At 41.1% G+C, this 27,646-nt stretch overlaps 1 protein-coding gene across 8 annotated transcripts in view; it reads left to right on the top strand.

Moving 5' to 3' along the window:
* Positions 1 to 27,646, top strand: part of JADE2 (jade family PHD finger 2) — a 231,396-nt gene that overhangs the window by 144,177 nt on the left and 59,573 nt on the right. For all 8 annotated transcript variants that reach the window (XM_042455258.1, XM_042455257.1, XM_042455253.1 and 5 more), the window contains 3 exons: positions 15,741 to 15,952; positions 22,165 to 22,332; positions 23,210 to 23,326. In XM_042455258.1, coding sequence (XP_042311192.1) covers positions 15,741 to 15,952; positions 22,165 to 22,332; positions 23,210 to 23,326 — 497 coding nt within the window. The remainder of the gene's footprint in view (positions 1 to 15,740; positions 15,953 to 22,164; positions 22,333 to 23,209; positions 23,327 to 27,646) is intronic.

Here is a 27,646-nt window from a genome sequence, read left to right as displayed (position 1 = left end):
ACGGTGTGTTAACAGTTTTAATGAAAGCAGTCAGTCATAGGAATTAGATAGGAACTAGCAGCTGCAGGAACCTTAGAAACTGACTGGAGAGTTAGATCCCACTTGGTTTTTCACCATCGCCTCTTTGAAGCAGCCCCATTGGTTATACCAGGGTTGGTTCACTGCCTCTTTCTTAAATATTCTCTTACGTTTACAGAACATGTGTAATATTGCAAATATAATTGTTTCTTTTCTTGTGTGCAGCCATGGGCTATATTGTTAGTTCACAACAAGCAGTAGGTAAACCCACTCAAACAATCAATACTAATAAGAGCTTTATAAATACAGAGACCCAAGGTCTCTTCCAGGGTAATATTTGCCTGCATGGGAATACTGAACCACACAGGAGGAGAATGTTGTATCAGAATTCAACATCCACGGAGTGTTTTTGCTGAGACAACTTTGTCAGAAAGAACTGATCAGCATCCATTTGCTCCTGAAAAATCTTTTAAGGATTTTTCCTTTTTAGGTATAAGCACTGAGCAGATATTTTTAGAATATCCTAAAACAGAATTTACCTGTCAGTAGTGAGTGGTAACTTCCATGTCATTAGATCAGTGAATCCACCCTTTGTTTTAGTCCAACATTTAATGAAGTTTTCCAAGATGCTGAACTGATTTAGATTTGGTTCTTCATACAGGCTTTTGTACAGTTTACACTGTATTGTTTGTATTGAGATTATGCTGTTTTTCTATATTCTGTGTGATTATGCTATCATATGTTTTATTACATAATTTTATTTTCATTTGCCTTCGGGATCATTTAGTTTAATCTAGGGTGTGAAATGAAGCAAATAATGGAAAACAGATAATTTTATTTATTAAAATTTCATATTCGTCTTCTAACTTACTTAGGGTCTCATAGTAGAATACAAGAAATAAATCCACATTTGTAAACAAAGCCCTTTCAAGTAAATAAATAAAGCAACTTGGAAACACACACATGGATGAATGAATGAAAAACCATTTAAAATGAGGAAATCTTTCTAAATTGTAAACAAGTCAAGCATCAGAAACCAGTCTGAAAGTAAGCTTTAAATCATTCTCATAAATACAGTGCACAGTGAAATAGAATTGCTTCTTCCAACTGCACCAGGAAAGATTAGTAGGCCATTCTGATGAATCAGAGATCTAACTACATTGAAAGAAAAAAATGTATTCCTGGAGAAGAGAACGTTAAGAGGTGATATGATAGCCCTGTTTAAATACTTGAAGGGATGTCATATTGAGGAGGGAGCAAGCTTGTTTTCTGCTGCTCCAGAGAATAGGACCCAGAGCAATGGATGCAAGCTACAGAAAAAGAGATTCCATCTCAACATTAGGAGGAACTTCCTGACAGTAAGGGCTGTTTGACAGTGGAACAAACTCCCTCGGAGTGTAGTGGATGGCCTTTAAACAAAGGCTGGATGGCCATCTGTCGGGGATACTTTGATTTAGATTTCCTGCATGGCAGGGGGGTGGATCGGATAGCCCTTGCGGTCTCTTCCAACACTATGATTCTATGAAACTGACAGACCAGAATTTGAACAAAATGAGAACTCTGATCCATGCCCTTCTACACTCTAATATAGTTTCTCAAGGCTATAAGACCTAGAAAATGCCTAGAAAGAACACATTTTGGGGGCCTGGGTAAGTGCCCATGGGTACTGGTCCTGCAGAGACGGGAGCCTTACTGTAAAGTGATGACTCCATTGATCAAAGCTGTTTGAGGCAAAGCTTGGAAGTGGGAAAAAGATTTCAGAGTTCCTTTTGCCCCTGAATGGGACTCTGATTAGGTGAATGGTTACAAGGAGCAAAAGAGTTTACGATCAACTCTTTCCAAGTACCTGACACCTAGCAATGGGTTTCCACCACTACCCTATATGACCGCTTTTTTACCCATTCCCCAAAGCTCCCAGGACGAGGGCTGTATGGGGTGGAGTTAGAGATCCTTTGTCAGGACCCTGGAAAACCTGCTGCCAGCCTCATGTTTGTATCCAGTCTGTAACTTAGAACTGGTTGGCTTCTTGGGACACTTTAACATTGCACAATTAGAGCAGTTTTATATCACTTTAGCTGCCATGGCTGCATTCGGTGGAATCCTAAGACTTGCAGTTCGATGACCCGTTAGAGCTCTCTGGCAGAGAATTGTGATATTCCTCCCTTAACTGTAAGATCCAGGGTTCTGTAGGAGGCAGTTAAAGTGGCATCATAACACTGTAACTGTGAAATATGAAATGGGCCTTAATCAGAACTGTCCCAGAACAGATCTGTGAGAGCAAGCAGTGTTTGATTGCAGAGGCAGAAGGAGAGAGAGCAATGATTATAAAGTGGCTCCTGAAAACACTCTGCCATTAGCTTAAATTTTAGCAATAATTGATGTTGGTGGGTGGCATAAAGGGTGATAATTGGTTCCTGTAAATCTTTTAAGTGCATTAGCGGGATATGTTCATAATGAAGTATCTGGAAGCTTCATGGCACACTTTTGGCTCATGTTCTTATTGTCTTTTGTTTCATTTATGGAAAGGGGTTTCTGTGGACTCTCGGCTATATGATTTGAGCATCTCAGAACATCCCTCTGGGTATAAAGTGAAGAAGAAAGCATGGCTGTCTCCCCAACCCCATAAGAAAGGAAAAATATAGAAGCAGAGAGAATGAGACAGAGGGAGAGAGAAAGGAAAGAAGTCTGAAATTGCTCCATCTACCTCTAAACAATAATCTTGGCACTAATTCTGGCTTTACCCTGATCCTAATAGGAATTGCACTCTTATCTTAGTTGTAAGCAGGTCTTCAAGACCTCAGAGGAAACAATTCTGCGGACACATACACAGATCTGATGAAATATTAGTCACTTGCTTTAGGGAAAAGAAGAGCAGAGAAACTCATATGGCAAGTCCCATAGGACAAAATTACTTTTGGTTGAGGAAAACAACTTGCCCTCTCGACCCTTGCCCATCATGGCTGGCTGTCCGGGGGGCATGCATTGAGGAAGTTCCTTATGGATATCATCAATGCGTCCTTCAGGGAAGGACATATTCCATCTTGTCTGAAGGAAGCAGCTGTTAGGCCGCTTCTTAAAAAACCTTCCCTTGACCCCCTGGATATGAATAATTACAGGCCAGTCTCTTTACTACCATTTTTGAGCAAGGTGATCAAGAGGGCGGTTGCTCTTCAACTCCAAGCTGTCTTGGATGAAACCGATTATCTAGACCCATTTCAAACTGGCTTCAGGGCAGGCTTTGGGGTTGAGACTGCCATGGTTGCGTTGCCCAACGATCTGCGTCGGAGCATCTACAGGGGTAGTGTGACCCTGTTGGTGCTCCTAGACCTCTCAGCGGCTTTCAACATGATAGATCACGGCATCCTCTTGGACCGCCTGAGGGGGTTAGGTATCAGAGGCACTGCATTGCAGTGGTTCCGGTCCTTCCTCTCGGGCAGGTCTGAGAGGGTGCTGCTCAGGGACAGCTGCTCCAGTAAAAGGGAGCTCACCTGTGGGGTTCCACAGGGTGCTATACTGTCCCCGATGTTATTTAACATCTATATGAAGCCGCTGGGTGAGATTATTCGGAATTATGGAGCTGGGTGTTATCAGTATGCTGATGATACCCAGATCTATTTCTCTGTGTCTCGTTCGTTGGCCTCGAATTCTAATGGCATCTCCTCTCTCAATGAATGTCTCTGGGCAGTAATGGGTTGGATGAGGAAAAACAGATTGAAACTGAATCCGGACAAGACGGAGGTGCTCACAGTAGCAGCCCCGAAACCAAGAATTGGGTTGCAACCTCCAGTCCTGGATGGGGTCACACTCTCCTCTAGTAGCTGTGTTCACAGTCTGGGGGTGCTCCTTGACTCGTCACTCCTGATGACAAATCAGGTAAATGCGACAGTCAGGAGCGCCTGTTATCAGCTTCGGCTGATACGCCAACTGCGCCCTTTTCTGGAAGTAAGGGATCTCGAGACTGTTGTACACGTGCTGGTAACCTCACGTGTAGATTTCTGTAATGCGCTCTACATGGGGCTACCCTTGTGCTTGATTTGGAAACTGCAATTAGTGCAGAACATGGCGGCCAGAGTAGTGTCAGGAACATCGAGGAGGGACCATATTACTCCAGTATTAAAGTCCCTCCACTGGCTACCTATTAGTTTCCGGGCCCAGTACAAGGTGTTGGTTATCACTTTTAAAGCCCTAAATGGCTTGGGTCCAAACTATCTCAGGGACCGCCTCCTCCCATATAATCCTCCCCGCACACTCCGGTCCTCTGGGAGGAATTTGCTGCAGCCTCAAATATCTAGGTTTTCAGCTACCTCCCAGAGGGCTTTTTCTGTTGTCACCCCCTGTGATGATTCCTTGAGAGCAAAGCCCTGTGCGTGGCTATTACTCTCAGGGAGATCCCTTAAAAAGAACTAATCTTCCGCTGCCACCACTCAGTGAATTATCAATGAACTATATTTCCCAAGCACAATAAACTATATTTCCCAAGCACACACTGAGACTTGCTTGAGAGAGAGATCTCTAGTTGCCTTTCTTGCTAACCCACAGCAATCAGTAACCAAATAAGGCACGTGTACAGGAGCCAGAGAGATAGCAGATGCTTTTAAAAAGAAAGAAGTTTATTTTAAAGAAATAGTATAGAATAGTAAGGTATCACTCATGCTAGGCCTCGTGGCCTTGCAGGTCAGAAAACACAGTTACAAAGATATTCATTTCAAGCAAGCTATTAGATAAACATAACAAAAACCTATACGTACTGACTAACACTGTTCCTAAGCTACTCACACAATGATGGGATTTGCAGTCCTTGTGGAGTTCTTGGAATCAGGGAGTTGGCTCCTTGCCAACTCTACCTGCATGTCAGAGCCGGTCCTCCGGCTCTCAGAGGACAGACCTCTGGTTTCTCCAAACCAGCCAAGATGGAGAACAAAGGACACATGGTCCTACAGGGGTATTTAAACCCCTCTCTTGGAATCTTTTGAAACTGCCGCTCTGGCACTGTTGATTGGCCAAGTGAGCCTTACGTCAGCTATGATGTAGCTGCTCATTAGCATGTGATGTCATCTCTCATTAGCATGTACCTCCTCCCAGATTAACCCTTTGTAGTTCAGGAGAAGTCCTCAGGTGGCTTGGAACCCAGCCACCACACCCCCAAATTATGGAATGACCTGCTGGACATCTTTAAACAGCTTTAAAAAGGCTGTCAAGACTGCTCTCTTCCGGCAGGCCTTTCCTGGATAGATAATCCCGGCCTCAGGAACCCTCTTCTCATGAGAGTCCCCAAGGTCTTCCCTGGAAATCTAAGTAGAATGCTACCGCAGTTTACTGTTTTGTCTTGTTTTGTTTTGTAATAATATGTATGTGTTGATGTTGTTTCAATTTGTTGGTTTTAATTACAATTGATTTAATAAGTTTTTAAGGGGGGGATGGAAGTAGATTTTGATGTATGATGTATTGTATTTTATTACTGTTAGCCGCCCCGATTGATCTCAAAGAGGCAGGATATAAATAAATTATTATTATTATTATTATTATTATATGGTGGGTGAGCCTTCGTTGTGCCTGTGGCACTGCACATGGAAGCGCACCACCATGAGAATAAATGGGCTTTCACCTTACGTGGTTTTTTCCCATTTGCCATCATGGCTTTATTCAAGAGGAGGCTGAGGGAAGTATACATAGATAGGGCAATGATGCTTAGAAGAGGCATAGGTATTTCCTAGCATATACAAAAGCATACACCTGCTTCCTCTGGAACATTGACTTCCCTCTGTTCATGCTCTGCAGAGGATGGTGCAATACATGGCATTGGAGAGGATGCTGTGTGGAATCTGGTGGAGCTTGACTTTCTCAGCAGTACATTTTCATTCAGGATTTATTATTCAGAATTTGTAAGTTCAGAAGATACTTGAGAGGAAAAATGATTTCATTAAACTTTCATGTTAAACAGATGGAAAAACTGTTTCCAAGTTCACAGTGTCCAATCCATAAAATATTTTATCCAGAAAACAGAGCTTGTCTTTAACAGAGTTATGCTTCTAAGACCTTTTGGAAGTTTTGAAACTATGGTAGTTGGCATCTTTGTCATTATTTCACAATTTGATCAGTCACTGGCAAGAATCTATTTGACTAAAATCCAGAATAAAGAGTTTGTTCGCTTTGCATTAGAAGTGGTAAAAAAACTAATCCTATTTATGCTCTGGTTGTACATTTCATGTTCTGTTTCTCACATCATCCCTGTAAAGTAGGTCATAGTCTCAGAGAAACCAGTGCATATGGGTTCTAAAACAATAGATGCGTTTAAAATGGTAGAGAGAAGGAGTGTTAAAAGTAACTGAAATATTTGCTGCAAAGGAAATTCTCACTTTGATCTAAATATTACTTGAGCTTTTTTTTTCCCTAAAGAAAATTTGCTGTATAGTTACTTAGGAGCTTTTGTATTGTATTGTATTGTATTACCAAGTACAGTAAAAGAAAAGGGGGCAAATGAGGAGCAAGGTCCTTTTTATACATGTGGGATTGTAGCAATATTATTGAAATATATATCAAACCATGCTCTGTGTGTGTGTGTGTGTGTGTGTGTGTGTGTGTGTGTGTGTACACACTCTAGAAGAAACAGTCCAAATTGTACATTGTGACTCAACTAATGGCACAGCCAGTAGTCTTAAAATTGTTGCTCATGCAGTTTTATCATCCTCTCCAATATACTCGGCAGGGTGGAAGGAGTTCTGGTTTCAGTAAATTGATTTCAGCTGAAGCGCAGTTTAGTTGGAAATAAGTCTCAGTTATTGCACAAGGTGGCTCATCTGTTAATATTCCTTCCTGGCTTATTAAGCAGTTCATTATCAAAACACTTAGAAAGCTGGGGAATGTGAATTTAAAAGGAAAGTGTTAACCCTCTTGCTATGAAGCTGATCAGCATGCCAAGTACAACTCCTACAACAGGTAGACCAAGTACAGTATAGAGGAGTAGTTTCTGAGATTCAGAAACAGAATTATGACCAGAATAAATGGAAACGTCATGTTTGCCAGTGGCAACTGGTGACTTCCAGGGCAGTGGGGTGGTAAATCTTTTAGCCTGAATATTTTGTCTGAATTTTGAAGGAGCTGTCCAGGATGCTGAACCTGTTTTGGGAATGGAGTTTTGCACTTTGTATTGTACTTTTGATGTTTAGATTAAAATTAGGAGCACATTCACTGCCCCACTGACAAAAAAACCTCTAGTTTCAGGTGGAGAATTGCCCTGAACTTTATTCAGCTAAGATCTTATTTCCAGTTCAAAGTAATAGGACCCTCCCACTCCTGCCACACCTTAGGAGTAGAAATAATTAAATATGTAAAACTAGCCAACCAGCTAAATAAAATGTTAAGTAAAAGCTTTAGTGTTTGCCTACTTTGCTTAGACCCTTGTGAGGTTTTCCCTAGCCTTTCAGTCTTTTACCCATATTGTCTCCAACAAACACTAGAGTGGAATAGTTTTCCCTACCTTTGATCCTTCAGATGTTTAGGATTTCAGTTCTTAGAATTCTTGATTGTTGGCCAAGCTGGCTGGGACTTCTGGAAGCTGAAGTGCAAAACACCTAGAGGACCAAAAGCTAGGAACTACTAATCTACTCAAGCTACAGTAAAAGAGATTCCACCTAAACATTAGGAAGAACTTCCTGGTGGCAAGAGCTGTTCCACAGTGGAATACGCTGCCTCGGAGTGTGGTGGTGTCCTTTTTGGAGGTTTTTAAAGAGAATTTGGATGACCATCTGTTGGGAGTGCTTTGATCTTGTGTTCCTGCATAGCAGGGGACTGGTCTCTTCCAGCTCCATGATCTAGAGACGTGGTGGTGATCCTATAGCATGCATGACAGAGATGGCACGTGAAACCATTTTTCATGGCATGTGGAGGGCGGGGAAGAGAAGCAACAGGTGTGCCTGTTCCTCCTCCTTCCCAGTCATCCCAGGCTTTCAGCTGCCTCTGGAGAGGCAGCTGAAGGCCGGAGAGGGCAGGGGGACAAAGACTCCCCCCCCACCAGAGAGTAGAAGTCCCACCCCAGAAGTCCTCCCTCCCCCAGAAGTTCACTGGAAGGCCTTTTCATTTGGGCACTTGGTCCCGCCATCACTGATCTAGAGGGTCTCCTCAGCCAGAGGGATATTTAATAAGGCATCCAGTCCCTCAGCAGAAAGGCAGTGGGGGAAGCATTACCTGCTCTGTTACAGACTGTCATGTGGCTTTTAAAAATGCAGGAGTTGACAACCTTAGATGGCTTGCATCTAGCAGCAGCTATTTCCACCATGTCTTACATCCCTTCCTCTATAAAATAAATGGCTAGCTTCTTGTCCATATTAGAGAGACTACTGCTTTCCCAGGGAGTGTCATGCTTATTATTCTGTGGAATTGCTTAGATATTAGTAATAATCCATTTACACATCCCTTTAGCACTGTGACTAGGATTATTATCTCATACGTATTGAAGTGAATCCAGTTCTGTTTCAAGAGACCACAGCCACTTACTTTGCTACTCTTAACATGAAACACTATCTTCAGTCTAGATACACCACTTTCTTTCTAAAGAAAACCCCCTGACCTGAGTGAAAGAGAATGCACTCAGTAGCTAAGAGAAAGCTCCAGAGTTTGCACTGTCAGAAGGCAGCAGTTCTTCTCTGTTGTTTAAAAGAGGGAGGGTATCTTTATGAATGGCAATAACTTTATATGATTCTGAGGAAGATAAATGGAGCACAAATGGAAAAGAAGTTTACCCTTAGGCCTCATCATTTAGCGATTCATAAGTCATTAATCGCCTCATACCCATCAAGTACGTTTGTCACTTGAATAGGCTCTGGGGTACGTGTGAGTGAAGCTTAGCAAACTAATTACACATAAATGGAATGCAAGTGTGTATGTGTGTATATGTGTAAAAGAGACATCAAGAGTTAGGCCATAGAGCCAAAAAGCCACAGTTAGTAAGTACACTGCTGTTTAAAGTTCAGTGGCACTCAGATCTTTGCCTTCAAAAGTCCTGAAGCCAGGAGATAGAACCAATTTTTCATTAATAGTGTTGCCTTTCTTGTGGATTCAGCTGGCAGTATCACTAGCAATGAAAAATTTACAACCTCTCTAGTCAAGAGGAGTAGGCTGTAACAGAAGGTGTAGGGTAGGATACAGTTGCAGGTATGAGAAGTTTGTTTCCACTTAGAATGAAATAGGCACTCTTCCGGTCCTTTTGTCAACTCTGCAATTAACATAGGCTGGTATTGTGTTTCCCTTGAAAGCTCTCTCTGCACCTTCTCACTTCAGCTTCACTTTTGCCCTGCTTCATGGAGCGAAAATAGTGGGCTTCCAAATCAGACACAACTTTGACCCTAATATATTGCTGATTTTAACTACAGTTACTTAAACAAGTCAGTATCTGGCTTGGAGATGAGAAAAGGAAAAGTGTTTAGTTCTGTCCCACAGTGGCTGGCTGGCTGGTTGCCCTCTAAAGAACTTTTGAAAGCCTTTTTAAGACTATTACTCCCAGAATCCCCCAGATTGTAATCCAAAAGAGGGAACTTTTCCAACCCTGCTTGTCACTCAGTATGGCTCTTGTCTTCCCAGTAAACACTGTGGAGAAGGAGCATGGAAGTTCAGCAACAAGAACTGAGCTTGGCACTTCTTTGCCCCCTCTCTCCTTCCACCAGAGTTATGTTGGGAGGGAATGGCTTCAGCTAAAAGTTTGACATGTAATGGAACACAAATCTATTTGTCTGTCTTGAGAGGGAGAAAAGGCCTAGTTCATGAAAATGTACAGATGCTCTAGAACACAGTAGACTCTCACCAGAAGCTCTAAAAATTATCAATCACAAATCTGTCAGAAGGGGTGAACTCCAGAAGATGACCACAGGTTGTAGGTTTCAACACATCCCTTTTCTTTCACTCATGGATACTGCATGACACATCATCATGTACTGTCTCTGCATGATTGGATTGCTCTCCATCATCTTCTCAACAGTCATATGAACTATCACCAAGGTTGCTCTGAAATGAGGAGCATTCTGTTTTTCCGTGTTAAGCATCAATTGCGGGGCTTGCCTTTAAGGTTTTTTTTGGGGGGAGGGTCTCTTCATAGCCATGGTCATGTTATAGTACATCTGGTCTCGCATGTGCATGCCATTCTGATAGCAGGCAGGCAGCCACTGGCATGCTGCCATAGCAATCTTTGGGGGGTGGGGGGTGGAAGAGGGTTTTCTAGTGTTTGTTTCGTTTTTGTTTTCTGGGCCCTTACTTTTGTAGTTGCTACCAAATCAGCTTGGAATTCTTGGAGCAGCTTGTTTATTGTTCTTTGCTGTTGTGCGGAATGAGACATGAAACCCCTCCATACTTCAAAATCAAACACTCTGATTCCATTTTAAGTGTCATGTCTGGAACCTATGGAATCTTGGAAGTTTGTAGTTTGGTAATGTATGTAGACCTCTCTGGCTGAGAATTCTAAATGGCCCTCCTTAAACAGCAAATCCCAGGATTTCATAGAGTGGAACCATGGCAATCAAAGTAGCAATATGGAGAGCCAGTGTGACATAGTGGTTTGAGTGCTAGAGTGAGATTCTGGAGACCAGGGTTCACTTCCCACCTTGGCCATGAAACCCACTGGGTGAACTTTGGCAAGTCACATGCTCTCAGGGAAAAGCAATGACAAACCTCCTCTGAACAAATCTTGCCAAGAAAACCCCGTGATAGGTTTGTCTTAACATCACCATAAGTCAGAAAGGACTTGAAGGCACACAACAACAACAACAACAACAACATTGTACTATAATTGTACAGTATGAAAAGTCCCATGGATAATGTAAGACTCCTGTGAAGTAGAGAAATTCCCACTGCCTTATACACCCTGCTTTGGAGCACCTATGCAAGGGAAGGAAGGTGTTTCTGTGTGCACTAAAAATATTCCATACAGTCAGTGATCTTTAGAAGTTTGATTTAAGCACATTCTTCATTATGCTGCCCCCATTGTGGGCTCTCTTTCACACTGCAAACTTATTGCATTTTGATATCACTTTAACCATCCTATGGAATCATAGAATTTGTCACTAGCTGAGGCATAAGAGCCTTTTGGCAGTGAATTCCAAAACTATAAATCCCACAATTCCATAGGATAGAATTGTACCAGTTAAAGTAGAATGATCATACTATAATTATGTGATGTGAAAGAGACTTTGTTCTATACCTTCTCCTTAGGTACTGATAAATGATGCTTTTATGTGTTACTGCCCTCTGATAGTTAAGCCCAGAGTTAAGATATCGATACCATTGATACAATTTTATGTAGTGTTTGTTTTCAGAATTGGTCTTGGTCATTTATATCTCAAATGGTTAATTTGCTGACTTGTTTGTTCTTAAAGGACTTCTGTCTTTTGAATGAATGGCTGATTTATTTATTTTTAACATTCACCTTCCTCTGTTGAGAATGAGCTCAACTGAAATAGTGCTGTTCTTGAAATTCTCTGATTGGACAGTGCCCTTTTATGCTGCTGCTTCCAATTCAGGCCAGTAGCTATATTTAGGAGTGGAGGCATGAGTGTTGCTGTAGTTAAGCCTGTATTTAAAAAGTGGCAGCCGGCACTGCTACAAACTCCATGAGATACTATTTTACCAAATTTGATTTCCAAAAGTATCCTGTTGCATCCATCAGGTTTGCCAGCAATAAAACCGGTACTGTCAGGTTTCTCTGCATGTCCTGGCCTAACAATTCTAGCATTTGAAAGAAGCCTTGGTAGGGAACTGTCTTGTCTGGCTGGCTGAATCCCAGACTGACAGACATGTGAGATGCCAATGCAGATTCTTGCCTAAACTTGTCAAACAAAGGCAGGCATCATGAAAAGAGACAGCTCTTTGAGAAATTCATAGGTTGCCTAAGTGTCCAAGGACCTAGTAGACAGAACTGTGTATCTTCTGAGCCAAATCCAAATTCTTCTGCTGTTGTCCAAATGAATTGTGCAGATTGCACATACCTTCTTCTGACTCCACAGTTGCAGCTGTCTTATCTTCCGCTTTTATTCAATAACACACACACAGACACAATCTCTTGTAGGATTTTGAAAAACTTTAAATGTTCTTGGCAAGAGGTGATGATGGCGGGGAAGAAGGAATGAAGAACAGAGAGAATGAAGGGGAGAGAAAAAGTCTGGATACTGAAGTCCAAATACTTGTGGGATTGTGTGTGAGAGAGCTGGGAATAATAACTACAGGATGCAGAAGATAGGAAACCAAAGCCACCGCTCCCAACCACAGAAAGAGATTCACTTGAAGTCAGCAATTTCTCCCTACTGAACTGTTTTAACCATAAACTTGTAATTTGTGCCACAGTCATACCCAGAACCAGAAAAGGAGAGATGTGCTCCCTGTGGAATGTAGCCTGGGATTCAAGCCTATCAGAATGGCAGAGAGGAGAGAGGGATAGATGTTGAATTGGAGATCATGCTTAAGGACATATATGCAAACATGTTTTCCTGTATCTATGTGAGATATGCCAAACATCTTCCCTCTTTACACAGAACCATTTCTTCTTCTTCATGGTCTCTGTGCCTCATATAATTGGGGTATTGTGCCAGCTCAGTTTTTTAAATTGTTGTTGTTAACTGCCACTGAGCCAACCCTGACTCATGGCAACCAATGGATGAGGCATCTCCAAGACTCCCTGTCCTCAACTGCTCTGCTTAGATCCTGCAAGTTCAGACCTGTGACCTCCCTGATTGAGTCTATCCATCTGACATTCAGTCTTCCTCTCTCTCTGCTGCCTTCTAGCTTCCGTAGTATTATTGTTTTTTCTAGTGAGCCATACTTTGTCATGATATGGCCAAAGTATGACATCCCCAGTTTCATCATCTTTGCTTCCCAGGAGAGTTCAGACTGGATCTGTTTAACGACCCATTTGTTTGTCTTGCTGGCTGTCCAAGGTATCCTTAGCACTCTTCTCCAACACCACATCTCACATGAGTTTATTTTCTTTCTGTCTGTTTTCTTTACTATTTACTGGCTTTCTTTAGGAGCCCTGGTGGTGCAGTGGTTAAATGCCTGTACTGCAGCCATTCACTCAAAACCACAAGGTTGCGAGTTCAAGACCAGCAAAAGGGCCCAAGCTCGACTCAGGCTTGCATCCTTCCAAGGTCGCTAAAATGAGTACCCAGACTGTTGGGGGCAAATTAGCTTACTTGTTAATTAGCTTACTTGCTGTTCACCGCTATGATCTTTGGAATAGCGGTATATAAATAAAACAAATTATTATTATTATTATTTATTATTATTGTTTTCTTTATTGTTTAAATCTTTACTGGTTTAAGATTGTACTTTTTTTAAGTATCTTTTGTGAGCTGCCTTGAGTACAGTTTAGGAGAAAGTTGGCATGTTAAATAAATAAATAAAATATGCATTTGGGGGTTTTCCAATAAAATTCTGAAGACTTTGGTGGGGCAGACTATCTTGTCTTAAGAGAAGTTGCCTGCGGAGCTTTTTCCTCCCTGTGTTTATTTTGTTTTGTTGGGGTGGAGAGCCTTGCTGTCAAGTGGTGGCTTGGCTGCTCTGAGCAACCTGGCAGCTTTTCTGGAGATAAAATGCCCCTGGGGATCATGCTGCATTCCCAGGGAAATTATTGGGAGGGAAAGAAATGGAGGAAAGATGGCAACTTTGGCTTTGAATCCAAGTTAGTGGTTTAGACTGGATGATTCATGTCAGGCTAGTTTAAGATCTTGATTTCTCACAGTGAATGCAATGTACAAATATGAACGATGCCCCCAGTATTATTCTATATGACAAATATAAATATAGTTATGGTTCACATAGAGTGTGAATGATAGCTGAAAAGAACTTTCATGCTCCTACTTATGTATGAGATAATCTGTATAGCTCTTGAAGTTCAGTTAAATAATGGTGTCTCTCTCTTTTTTTTTAAAATTGTGGTCTGATGTGTTTTCTTTGGCATATTCATCATTTATTGATTGATTTAAACTTCAGTGGGGAAAATGTCATGCAAATACCTATAGCAACATATAACGGATAGCAGCAGGACTCTCAGCAAATACAGCACTTTTCAAAGTATCCCTCTGTGATGCCCTGCTTGCTCAGTGTTTTAAAGATAAATCTGGAACTATGGTGGTCTTGTATTTTTTTAAATAAAAAAGAAGACTTTGGGTGAGAATAAAGCCTTGGGTTAACATATAGCATTTGCTGATTTTCCAGTCATAATTTCTAGTGATTTATTTATTTGTTGCTGTTCGTTTACTTTAAATACTTTTTTCCCATTGTCAGCATCCAAAATAGGAAAGCATTCTAAAAACAAAAAATACTATTAAAAATCATACATACTTATGCACCATGACACAAAAAGGTGATAAACTAAGCCAGTACTAATCATTGCTAATGCTATTGGTGGAACAGAGATGGCAGCTAGAAGTTGCTTCTCTAATAAGGCTTATTTGGTATAATACCAAGACAGTGATTCCTGCTGTGGATCAGGCACTGACAGGATCACATTTTTAGCTGTTGTTACTGAGAAATCTGTTATAATGAGTATAAAATGCAAGGTAAGACATGCAAAAAATAAGCAATCCGTCTCATTTTGGCTTTTAAGCTGTCAGGGAAACAAAGAAACCACAAAAAAGGTGAGAAAGATTTCAAGAATACCAAAAAAAAAGTCATAATTATAAAACATCCTATTGATAATTATCCTTTTAATAGATAGAATATTTTATTTAAAATATTTCCTCACATACTTTGGATGGCTGTATTGAAGTTTTCTCCGAAAGAAAGTATACCAATAAATGTATTCTGTACAGTTGACATCACATCTGCCATTCTTTTTATTTGTCTTCCAAACAGATCTGTTTTTCACATTTTTACTGGCACTAAAGCATTCTTGTTGAAAATTGAGATACTGGAGAGATTGTTTGCAAGGTGTGGATGTTGTACTGTCAGACCTTATTATTAGCACTGGTTTGGTTGGCTTCATACCTCTTTACTGCTCTCTGTTTTGCTACTTTAATGGCTGTATCCTTTGTTTTACTGACTAGGATGCATAAAACCGAAGCCTTCAAAACCAGAAGCAACCATTCTCTGAATGTGATCTTATTGTTCCCATTAATGTGTCTGTTAAAGCCCAGAGTGCTTCTTTTATGAATTATGGCCTTGTGAATGAGCAACCCTTTAGAAGTAGTTAATGGCGAGTCCTTGTGTGCTGAATGACTTGGGCACAGTTACAGGTATTCTAGTCAAAGGCTTCAGGTACCATAATAATAAATACAGTACAGTAGTTACAAAACAAGACTGGTTGATTTGGAGCCTTACTCCTCAAAGGGAGCTATCCAAGAAGGCACAAATACTGGCTAGGAAGGGAGGCATTCTATTCTAACTTACACAGTGCATGCCCAGATTGGTTGTGTACACTGCCTGTGCCAAGTTGGCAAGGCTATGTAGACCATGTGCTCTACTGTTCTGATTAAAGTGCTTGTCAGCCTAACCCCCACTTATTTTATTTTCGCCTTGGACCTCCTTCCTACATTTCCCTTTCACTTTTTTCTCATTACTCCAGGTTTGTAATCAAGTATAGCTGGGCAAAGCAACTGACTCTGGATTGACTTAATTAAATGATTAAGACTTAAATAGGCTTTCCTCTTCTTATCCCACTTCAGTTAAGAAATGTCTCACTGCAACAAAGTGAGAACTCTTCAAAACAGACCAAATTGAGTGTTGCTGCTTTTTCTCCAATTCAGAAAAACCAGAAATGGATGAATTCACCTTGGAAAGAGTGCTGGAAGAGCTGGAGACACTGTGCTATGAGAATATGAACATTGCCATTGAAACAGAGGAAGGCCTTGGCATAGAATATGATGAGGATGTTGTGTGTGATGTGTGCCGCTCACCAGAAGGAGAGGATGGCAACGAGATGGTTTTCTGTGACAAATGCAACGTGTGTGTGCATCAGGTGAGTAGTTTTGCTAAGTGTGCTGAGTCAGTTGAGTCCTTTCCCTCTGAAGACTGAGTTTAACTTAGCTACCAGGCCAAAGCCAAGAACAGTGTTGCTGCAAGGATAGCCTCCCATATATACTGTTGTTACCTGCCACATCTACTCTTGCAGCAAGAAATTTGGATTGTTTATTTTCAGCATTTATTTACAGAGAGCCAGCATGGTACAATGTTTTGAGTATTAGACAAGGATACTGAGAGATGCGGGTTCAAATCCTTGCTCAACCACAGAAATCCACTGGGTGACTCCAGGCAACTTACTTACCATAGAAAAAGGCAGTGGCAAACTGCCTCTAAACAGATCTTGCCAAGAAAATCCCTTGATTGCCATAGGGTAGCCATGAGTAAAAAATGACTTGAAGGCACATAATAAATAACAGTTTATTTACAGCATTTATATCAGTGCCTACCCCTGCACTGAAGTAACAGCACAGTTTCAGGAATAGCTCACAAGAGGCTCTGTGCTACTGGCAATGTAAAGTTAGTGGTTTAGACTGGATGATTCATGTCAGACTAGTTTAAGAACTTGTTTTGTCACAGTGAATGCAATGTACACATATTAAAGATGGCCCCAGTATTATTCTATATGGCAAATATGAATATGGTTATGGTTCACATAAGGTATGAATGATAGCTGAAAAAAACTTTCATGTTCCTGCTTTCCTGCTTAGTTCCTGCAGAAAATCTCCTGTTTGGAATCTCCTATTTACCATTTGCATTTCTTAACCCTGCAGGACTGTGCACACATTTTCATCTGTATGATACTTAACTACAGGTGTCCCTCCCAATGTGTGGGGGTTTCGTTCTGGACCCCCCACCTGAGAATCCAAAAAGCCACAAATATTCAAGTTGCCATTGGTTATAATGGCCGTGCACTCCTGCGCACGCATGCTTTTATCCCTTTCCTCTTGCCGTCCGCAAAGGACCAAGACTGTAGACTCCATGTCCACAAATCGGGAGGGATGAGTGTCTATAAATTGTTACAGATTTTGTTCAGAATATCATTATCCAACACTTCTGTATTTAGGTAGGCTTATCAACTCATTTGAAATGTGTTGCTGGACAAGAGTGTTTAGGATACTGCGGACAGCCACAAAGACAAACAGATGGGTCTGGGACCAGATAAAGCCAGAAATCTCTTTAGAAGCCAAAATGATTAAATTGGGGTTGATGTACTTTGGCCGTATAATAAGAAGACATGGATCACTGGAAAAGACAATAATGTTAGGAAAGGTAGAGATAGAGAGGAGAAGGAAAGGTAGACCACATGCCAGATTGATGAACTCAATCAGGAGGGACACAAAAATGGGCTTGCAGGAACTAAACAGAAAAGTGAAAGATAGGGGTTCTTGGAAGTGTCTCATCCACAGGGGTACCATGAGTCAAGGTCACTTGAGAGCAGATAACAACAAGAAAGAGTAAATTCATGCCAGCAGTTTGTAGTGACAGGATACATAATTCCTTGGGGTGAAGGTCATAAACATGGGGCTAAGATCATAATGTTTTTCATTTTCTTATTTGGATTTTATCCTCCCACTTACCTAGCTGGATCTGGGATATTTTTAACTTTTTACACTTTTACACATCCGCTTTACACATTTCTTGGAGCAATGCATTGTTCACTGACTTTGCATTGTTCACTGAGCAGAATTTGATTGTCAATATGGGCAACCTCCTCAGTAAGTTGCTCATGTTGAATTTAACAGAGACGTAAGTAACAAGCAGTCTATCTAGGTAGTTAAGATTTGAGGCTGGCTTTTACAAGGGCAGGCAATCAGTTGAGGTCCATTGAAGGTAAGCCACCAATTAGCAATCATAAGAGAGTACCTGAGTCTGGTTGTTAAGTATGTAATCAAAAGTAGATCTTTTAAAGCTTCCTTTAGGTGCAATATTCAGAGGACAAAAAAAACAAAACCTCTCCTATGCCATGTATGACACAACTCCAGTGCTGCCACAAGCTGGTGAGATTTGCACCAGAAATGAACAACTCAGCAATAAAGAGAAAACTGTAGGATAAGTGGGATGTATAGCTCCCATCACTGGTCACAGCAGTTCAAGGCTTTGATCAGAAAACTCTGGTGACTCCATTCATAGGGACTGTCTTCCAGTCTGACTGCAAAAAAGAAAATCCATGAAAAGCAGGTCACCCCCTAATAGCTTTATTATGAGGAATTGGCTTTAGTATGAAAGATAAAAGTTGTCTTAAATAGGCTGCGAAACATAAGTGCAGTATTTTCAGAGATGTAGTCTCATATGTCTGGAGGACAGTAGCTAAACTTCACAGCACTAACAGGCCTACAGGGCACTATAAATTTAATCTCCAATGAGTCTACTCTTTTCTTTTCTGTCCTGCTGTGTGTCTAGCAACTCCTTGCTTACTGGTTAGCCTCCTTCTGCTCCTTCTCTACTTTCATTCGTTGTGGCATAGTAACCTACTTTAAGTACATTTCCCCTTAGGAGTTTCATAGCTAAAGAGGTATATGCATGAAAAAGATGTCTTATGTGTTAGACTGCATGATGGGCAGACTAGAGCTCTGGAATGATCAGGTAAAAGGAGAAAAGGGTTTCGGTACTTTTAACAGCTGTGTGCAAGAATGCATTTTAGGATATACTTTTTTTCTCATCCAGCTATGATAAAGTGGGTGCAACAGAATTCCTACACACATAATGAAATATACAAGAATTTAATTCTCCTCTCTTTGTGGTTAATTTTGCCCAGATATGTTCTTCTTTGCTCTTTATGTTCAAACAATAGATGGGTGTTTGTATGTGTATCTGCACAAGCATAAAGGGAACAAAGTGGTTTCTTTGAGCATTTGGATGGGAGGGGAAAGAGTCGTAATTTCTTTATTTGTTGTTATGACTGTTCTGCCCCAATGTAGCCCTGGTTCCTTCAAATGCTACAGTCCCAACCAGAAATTCAGTAGATATAGGTATGATATTCATGGTAGAAAAAGCTCCACCTCTTGAATTTTTGTCTGCCTTGATTAAGACAGTTTTTGTTTGGGGGGACAGTAGTTCTACCCTGCTACTTCATGCATCTCAATATTCTGCACTATCCTTTGGAAAATTGCACATCACGCTGACAAACAATTAGTGTCCTCTCACCTTGATTTCATGACCAAGCACTTCCAGGAAGCCAGGAATTCCTGTTTCATCTTGGCTATATTTAGAATGAAAACTGGTCCATTCAATAGACACCCTGTTATATAGGACTGGCTGGTTAAGAGGGTGGCTTGTCTCCCATTGTGATATAGCCTACTTTGGTGTGCCCCAAAGTGTGTCACAGCAGTTTCAGTAAACTCCATTATGCTTTGAACTCTCTACCCCCCCCCCCCCCCCAAAAAAAAAGGAATGGAAGAGACACAACATTGACAGGATGGAAGTGGGTAGTCCCTTTATTTCTATTATTATATACATTAGTAGGAATTGTCAGTTATGCTAATCTCAAAACTGGGATCTAGTAGAAGTGCTGACACCCATTTTTTCAAAGAAATAATATTTTCATTTAGTGACACTAGTGCTCTTTGATATAAGCTACAGGCAGAGCTTGTGAATGCATTTTTGGTTTTAATAGACAAATGTGCTCTTCGAGGTATTGTTGTTGAGCTTGCTGTAGGGGTAGGAATGAATTTAAAGCAGCTGCTTGTGGATTCCCCTTTTCTCTGTAAGAGTTTGTTCTTATTCCATTCTCTCTGGAATAGTCAGATCAAAGCTGTTTTAAACACTGTGTTTCCAAGACTCTCAAGATTAAAAGGAAGAAAAAAGGGAAAGTGGATTTTCTTTAATAGTCCATAAAGTGATTCACACATTAAGATATATATAACCTAACCTGAAAGGAAGAACACAATATTCTAGGACAGTAATCTACTCAAAAAGGTCACCTGTAGACCAGTGCTGCTAGCTGCTAGCCACAGCAAGTTTCCAAGAAATAAAGAAAGAAACAGCTGTAGTCAGTGGACATAAACATGGTGCTAATCCCTGGCACACTGGAAAGAAACCCTGCTGGTCCACTACATCAGATAGCTTAAGAAGCATTGGTCTAAGGAACATAGTGTTAAAGATTGTGAACAAGTGGGAGAAGGAACAGAGATGAAGGCATTTGTCCTGAATATTTTACTCTTTCTGCGAATCTCTTAATCATGCATTATCTACTGTTATGACACACATGTCAGATCAGTTAATTGAGTATGTCAGTAGCTGGGTTGGACATTTGACCTCTAATGAATTTGTTCAGATATCAGTAGTCTACAAAGTTAGGCTTGATGGTGTCACAGCAGTATTGTAGCTTGTTTGGAAAGGAACCTGAGATTTTTCATTGAAGACTTAGGGGCTCAATAGGCTGCCCCTAAGGGGTGGCAGGAGGCCACCCTTCTCTTGGCTGGATTGGGGCTGAGACAACCTCATGCTGTGGCCCCGATTTGGCCTTTGGAGAGTGTCATAGCCGCGGTGGCAGCGCCAGAGGTACGCCATGACACTGCGCCCGTCCACATGCCGACCTTTCTGGCCCATCTGGGTAGGGCCTTACTGAGCTAACACTTACTGTATATACTCATGTATAAGTCTAGAAATTTAGGTCAAAAAATTGACTCCAAAAACCTGACTTGACTTATCCATGGGTCAATATAAGTACTGTATCTTAAATCTTATTTAAAAGAAAGAATCATCTCCTGAATAAAAGCAAGAGTATAATGTGTGAAGCACTGGCTCCCCCTACTCTCTCATCCATCCAGCCTTAAGAATAAGCACATAGAGTTATGTCTGCTAGAATTTTGTAAGTTCTTTGACATTGTTTTGCTTTGCGTCATCCTCTAGATCCTTTCCTATATGCCCCTAAATTTTAACCCTCGACTTATTCACGGGTCATAGCAAAATCCATAATTTTGGTCCTAAAACTTGCCCTAGACTTATACATGAGGTCGACTTATAGTCGAGTATATACAGTATTCAAAAAGAGCCTCAGTGATTTTCATTGTACTGTAGCTGGAATATAACATACAAACAAACAGATCCTTTTACACTGAGTCTGATTGATCCAGGCAGTCCAGTAATACCTGCTTTGACTGGCAACAACTCTTTCCAAGGTCTTGGCCTTTTCTGGCCATGTGAACTGAAACCTTTTTTTTAAAATAAAGCTGAAGATACCATGGACTGAACTTGGGACCATGTGCATATAATGTCCTCTACCACTGAGCCATAACCATTTAGGTAGCTAAGGCTCCCATGATGCTTCAGTACTCCTACAGGTGCATGTAGGAATGCATCCCAAATCTCTGATAAGTGCTGAACTTTGTGAGTCCTAATACTTGTTCCAGTCCTCTTTTTAGTCCTAAATAGAGTTAGATCCATAAAATGAATGAAACATATGTAAATATTGACCTGCAGATTTTTCATTAATTTCTTGGGTCTACTCTAATTGGAACTAACAATTAGCCTAAGACCAATAACTAATACATCATTTCTGACAACTGGCAGCAGCATACAGACATTAATGAAATTTTTGTTCATTATGTGTGGCCTTCTCAGTCACTATATATTTTGTAGCAAGGTGAGTGGCTACAGAGGGTGCAGGGGCCAATTTTAATCCCCACAGCAGGTTGTACTCCCCTCCCTACACAAAACTATCTGAAAACAAAACTGGAAATAACTTCTGGATTCTGTCTTTGTTGGTGTTTGCAGAAGGATGTTTTTGAGATACCTGCCACTCCATGGGTGGCAATGTGTTGATTTTGGGGTGGTTTCCACTTCCCCCACATTTTTAATGCTCCAGATGCGCTGCTTCCCATACTGCGACACCTTGGCTGACTGGCACTGTTGATATTGATGTTGATATTGTATTTACTATGTAAGGTTGTTATATAACGCTGTTTTAAATTTGCTGTTTTAAACTGTCATGTATCTTGTATTTATGACATTGATGTGATCCCGCCTCGATCCGCAGGGAGAGGCGGGAAATAGAAAAATTATTATTATTATTATTATTATTATTATTATTATTATTATTATTATTATTATTTGAGGGAGTTTGGGGGGCTTCCATGTTTCTGGTGGAGGGCTCAAGGGTGTTGCAAAATAGCCTGTGGGAAGAGGATGCACGTTCCCCACCCCCTGTTTTACAGTGTTCCTGCTTAACTCTGATTCTAAGTATCTTTCACCCTTGTGTTTGCTTAGGCTTGCTATGGAATCCTGAAAGTTCCCATTGGAAACTGGCTTTGCCGAACCTGCGCCCTGGGAGTCCAGCCAAAGTGTTTACTCTGCCCAAAGAGAGGGGGAGCTCTGAAACCCACACGAAGTGGGACAAAATGGGTCCACGTTAGCTGTGCCTTATGGATACCTGAAGTAAGATGCTGGTACTTTTTGTCCAAAGTGGGACAGGGTTGGGATGTGAATGATGGTTCATGGATTTGAGAATGCCAGAGGTGTTGTATCATGGCTTAAGTCAAATGGAGAGAACTTAAGAAGGCTTGAAATTTGAAACCTTATTATTGTTGAGCACTATTTGATGCCTAAAAACTAGTTCAGACATCCAAAATCTTCTCTACCCAATGGCTATGTCTTTGTCCATAAATGACCATCGGTAAAACTGGACTTGCTATTCCACACACAAACAATTTTGAATTTGAATTGACATTCTCACATACCTATGCCATATATATGTTTCCCTGGCTTCCACTCCACCAGTAGCATCTGAGGAAGTAAACTGTACTCTACGAAAGCTCATGCTGCCAACTTCTTTCTTTCAGTTAGTCTCAAACGTGTGTTACAAGATCTCTACATACTGATTCTACAGACTAATACAGCTATATCTTTGAATTCTACCTCTGTGGAGTGCATTATGCTTCTCCCCAGATATATCCACCCATGGAAGCCAAGCCTTGCTGCATTTTCCTGGTGCCAGCTTCCATAATTGAATTCTAGATCATATGTTACATTTCACATGCAAATTTAAGAGATGGGATTAATCACATGAAGAAGAATTTTAATGTCCAAACCTACTCCCAAGGGAAGGTCATATAAAACCAGTACTTTCTTCTGTCTCTTTCTACCCTAGTCTGTTATAGCTGTTTGAAAACAATTAGGGAGAGGGTAGTAGTTTTTAGAGGAATATGTTACAATGTACCTATATTTATGTTTTGTTTACCCCCCACTTCATTTTACTGCCTTTTAAGAAAAGATATGGTAGCCAATCATTTATACATTGTTGTTTTATGCTCAGGTTAGCATTGGATGTCCTGAAAAAATGGAACCCATTACAAAGATTTCACATATCCCAGCAAGCAGATGGGCTTTGTCATGCAGTCTTTGCAAGGAATGCACTGGAACATGTATTCAGGTATGTAGTTAATTATAACAAACCACAGAGCCAGATGTTTTTGACTTTGTACATCTTAGAAAAATAAAGACATGGCTCTGCCACTTTGCTGTATAGAGCTACGTATTGAGAGGCACTGACTATTCTTTGTAAACAACAACAAGAAGAAAGGTTGGTCAAGCAAAGGAGGCAGTTTGTAACTTTTAACCAGTGTTGTTTCCTGTGCTTATAATTCTTTAACACATTCATATCATTGTACTGGCTTGACATCCTTGAAGCATGTGCTTGGAGGACAACAAAAGGTCATCTAATCAATTTCCTCAATCCTTAATTATTATAGCTTTCCCCAGATATGACATTGTTGTTCTTTTCTTGGTATTTATGCCATCCATTATATCACTACATGTGATCCTGTATTAACAGGACGCTGTGGGAGGTTGGTGGTAAATCTCAGCCCCACTAGTCATTACTTCTTTGCCATAATAACAAACCCCATGAGACAATTTTTTGTCGAACATTTGTGTGCAGTCACAGAGATTTTGCCATGTTAAGTGTGTTCTTTGGTGTTGAACCTAGCATCCTGAGGCTGGATCATTTCACTTGAAAAACAAAGTGTTTCTCCTTTTTACTAGTGTAAAGTTAAATTTGAAAAGTGAGAGAGAGATTTATGATGAAAACCAGGAGCTTGAGCATACTTGACCAGGCTTTCCAGCAACAGAGGATTAGGCTTTTCACATGATTAGCATTTATTTAAACAAATTAAATGGAGGAAACTACAAATCGACTATTAGTTGACACTTTCTGCCCCAATTCCTTCTACAAAACTCCTGCTTCTGGGAAGGAAACTGCTTTCCCTTCCCTCTCTGGAGAACTTGGATATGTGTGTGTTTGTGTGTGCGTGTGTGAGAGAGAGAGAGAGAGAGAGAGAGAGAGAGAGAAAGAAAGAAAGATTTGTTTTTGCAAAGTTTAGTAGGAAGCACCAACTACTAAAGTCAGTGTGGTGGACTGGTTTGAGTTTTGGATTTGGACTTCCACAGATGGGATTAAATCCTCACTCAGCCATGGAAACTCACTGAGTGGCCTTGGGCATGTCACATTCTTTCAGCTTCAGATGAAGGCAATGGCACCACCACCACCCCAAACATATCTTGCCAAGAAAAGTCCATAATAGGTCCATCTTAAGGTCTCCACAAATCAGAAACTACTTGAAGGCTCATGACAGCAAATCAAAAGAGTTCCGATTTTTTTTTTCATCTTTAGTGTCCAGGTAGTCTTGTCACTAGATGATGGCCGGAGGGGGGGGGATGCTCTTCCTCACTTCTTTAGTCACTTCTACCCTATCCAAGTGCACTTCACTGTCAAGGAAGATAACCAAAGTGTTGACCTCCTGTCCAGAGGGAGGATCAATTAAAGATGATGTGTATAGGGATGCTATATAAGTGTCAAGAGACAGTTAATCTGGTGGAAGAAAAGTCAAGTGTAGCATGAACAGAAAGTGTCAAATTTCAATGGTGTTTGGGGCCTTTCAAGAGGAAAATTTCAACGCATTTCTTTTCAGCCTTAAATGAAAGCTGGCACACTTTTCTTTAAACCTTCCCAACATTGATTCAACTCCATTTGCAATGACACAGGGTGGATCTGCTTATTTACCCTGCCAGATGGAGATATTCTGTCATAATGGCAACTGCTTTCAAAGAACGGAAGGGCAAGAAAACGAGTCAGCTACACTTGGCAGCTTGAAGGGGGAAGGTTGCAAAAGGTGGAGAGAAAACTCAGCTTTCTCCTAGACTTAATTCTGGCCTGTGTGTTAGTTTTGTAGCGCCCCAGGCTGGATGAATTTGCATGAAAGGTCACCTGCAATGGCAAGCAACATTTTATTGTCTTCTTTGCTGACATCCCACAGTTCCTATGTCTCCCCACCAAGCATCAAAGTTCTGTCAGTGTCAGCCTCATAAAGAATAAATACATTTTTTTCCAGAAAATAAAAATGTGTTTATGCTACATTTGTTTAAAACATTTTAGTAATGGTAATTGTCAAATTGATATTTATAAATAAATGAGAACTCAGTCCTTCCCTTTTTAGCACATTAGGATTGCAAATCCTATTCTGTCTGGCAGTGCAGTGTCTTGATTGGAGCTTTGCTTATGCAGGTGAATTTTTGCATATGTGTCTCTATAGTAGTTTTATTAAAAAACAGCTTTGAGAAATAATAAATCTTCTTTACTAAAAACTTCTTGGCAAGAGGGATCAAAATCCGTGAAGCTCAGTGAAAGTGACTGTGTCCCACTACTTAATGGCAGAAAGAACTGGAATCTGCGTAGTAGTGGAAAGAGCAGCATTACTAGAATAGGTATCCAAAGGAGACTAGACAGAATAAACATAGAGAAGAAATATAAGTATTGCTTATTTAAAAGCAAGGGTCACCTTCAGTGACAGAGGGATTGCCTACACCAGGGAAAAACAACAAACCCACCCCCAAAGCCGATGCTGGCTGTCCTCATGACATGCAGCTACTTCTGGAGAGATACTGTGGTTTCTGGTCTTTAACCTGACTTTGCTCCAAACTAAATAATGTCAGGGGGAAATCGCAGTGTTTCTCAGAAATGCTGGAGTGCCCCTGGCATCTTGTGGTGTGTGAACAGGCGTATCAGGTCCAATTCAGCCCAATCTGTTGTCCACATGCCAGGAGCTGCACCATCCCCATCCCCACACTGAGTAGCACAAGGAAAGGGGATGGCCTGTTTTTGGAGCTGCCACTGCCACTTCCTCGCTGGCAACAGCCTTGTAAAGCTTGTCTGGCACACCACCTCCTTCTGCTGAAGACAGAAATGTGCTCCTGGACATGTGATCAGCTTAGAGAGTGTCACTATTTCCCCTCCTAGTTTATCGCAGGGCACCCATGTTAACTTGGGAATTAAAAAGAAAAATGTATGACTTTAATTGAAAGAAATCTGGGATTGGATAAAGATAAGAAGTATTTGTTGAAACAAACATTGGGGGGGGGGCAGCCCAGGTGGTTACAGCCTTCAGATGGAAAGATGAATAAAAATTGAAGGTGGATAGATAGCAGTATTCTATTTTGGAATACAGTCAGCCCTCCATTTTTGTGAGGGACCTGTTCCAGATCCCCGCCCCCGCAAAAATGGAAACTCACAGATATTCAAGCCCCATAGGTTTGAATGGGGGCGTGTGCCCGTGAGCAGCCATGGGCACACGCCTCAGGCATGTACCCCATTTTCACCCCCTCCGTTTGCTTCTCGTGAATAAGTGAGAGTCAAGGATCTGAAGTCTGTGAAAATGGAGGAGCAACTGTATATAATGTTTGGTTTTAGATTAGAAAGAAGAATGGAGTATATGGGTCAATTGAAAGGAGGCGAGTCACTAAGGAAATGGAATAAAGAGGAAGGGTACAAAATTTTAAAAATACAATTAATACAATCATCCACATCAAAGGAAAGTGAATAAATAATAACCTTGCTCCCTAGAGGATGGAAATGGGATGGAGAGGAAAGGGTCATGGTCGAAGTAACATTAATACATGGGTTACTGGGATACTGAACTTGAAAGTTTTATGTTAGTACTAGTGGTTTTTATTACACTTTGGATATACAGTGGGGCCTCCGCATACGCGGTCTTTTTATAGGCGGCTTTGAGCATAGGCGCTCAAAGCCGCCGGCGCGCGCGGGGCGGAAGGGGCGGTGCATCCCATTCAATTGAATGGGCGCGCGCACCTGTTGCACCTCGCGCGCCACCGCGCACGAGCCCCATTGGAAACAATGGGGCTCGAGCATAGGCGGAAATCGCCATACGCAGCGGGATCCGGAACGGATCCCCCGCGTATGGCGAGGTTCCACTGTATATAAATGTGTATATCTGTTTCTATGTATGTAAAAATAATGTCAACTATCCCAAAAAATAAAATTTAAAATTTAAATTAAAAAAAGTAAGGTGCCCAGCTTTGATCATATGGTTCAGTGCCTTGTTCTGACCTCAGAGCAAGTGACTCACACAAGTGGCACTGGCACCAGGTAGCACAGTGGGATGCATTGTAAACAGCCACCCAACATCACAATGGAGGGCTCCAGACTTTCTGGGAGCAAAAGGTAATTTATTTTTCAATGTTTTAAGGGAGTGGTATTCCTTAGGTTTGGTGCTGAATTGGCCATACATTGTCTAGACAGTCTGCACCAGAACTGGGCCCTGCATCAACTGGACTCATAACTGTGGGAACAAGTTGGCCCATGCAGATAACCCTTAGTGTGTAAAAGTCTCTTTACTGTGCATAATCTTCTGTGGCCACCAAATTTGGGAAATTTGTTTACAATTCCAGATGTGAGATT

Source organism: Sceloporus undulatus, chromosome 2 (assembly GCF_019175285.1).
Source record: "Sceloporus undulatus isolate JIND9_A2432 ecotype Alabama chromosome 2, SceUnd_v1.1, whole genome shotgun sequence".
Classification (NCBI taxonomy): domain Eukaryota; kingdom Metazoa; phylum Chordata; class Lepidosauria; order Squamata; family Phrynosomatidae; genus Sceloporus; species Sceloporus undulatus.
This window is presented reverse-complemented; position numbering and strand designations above follow the sequence as displayed.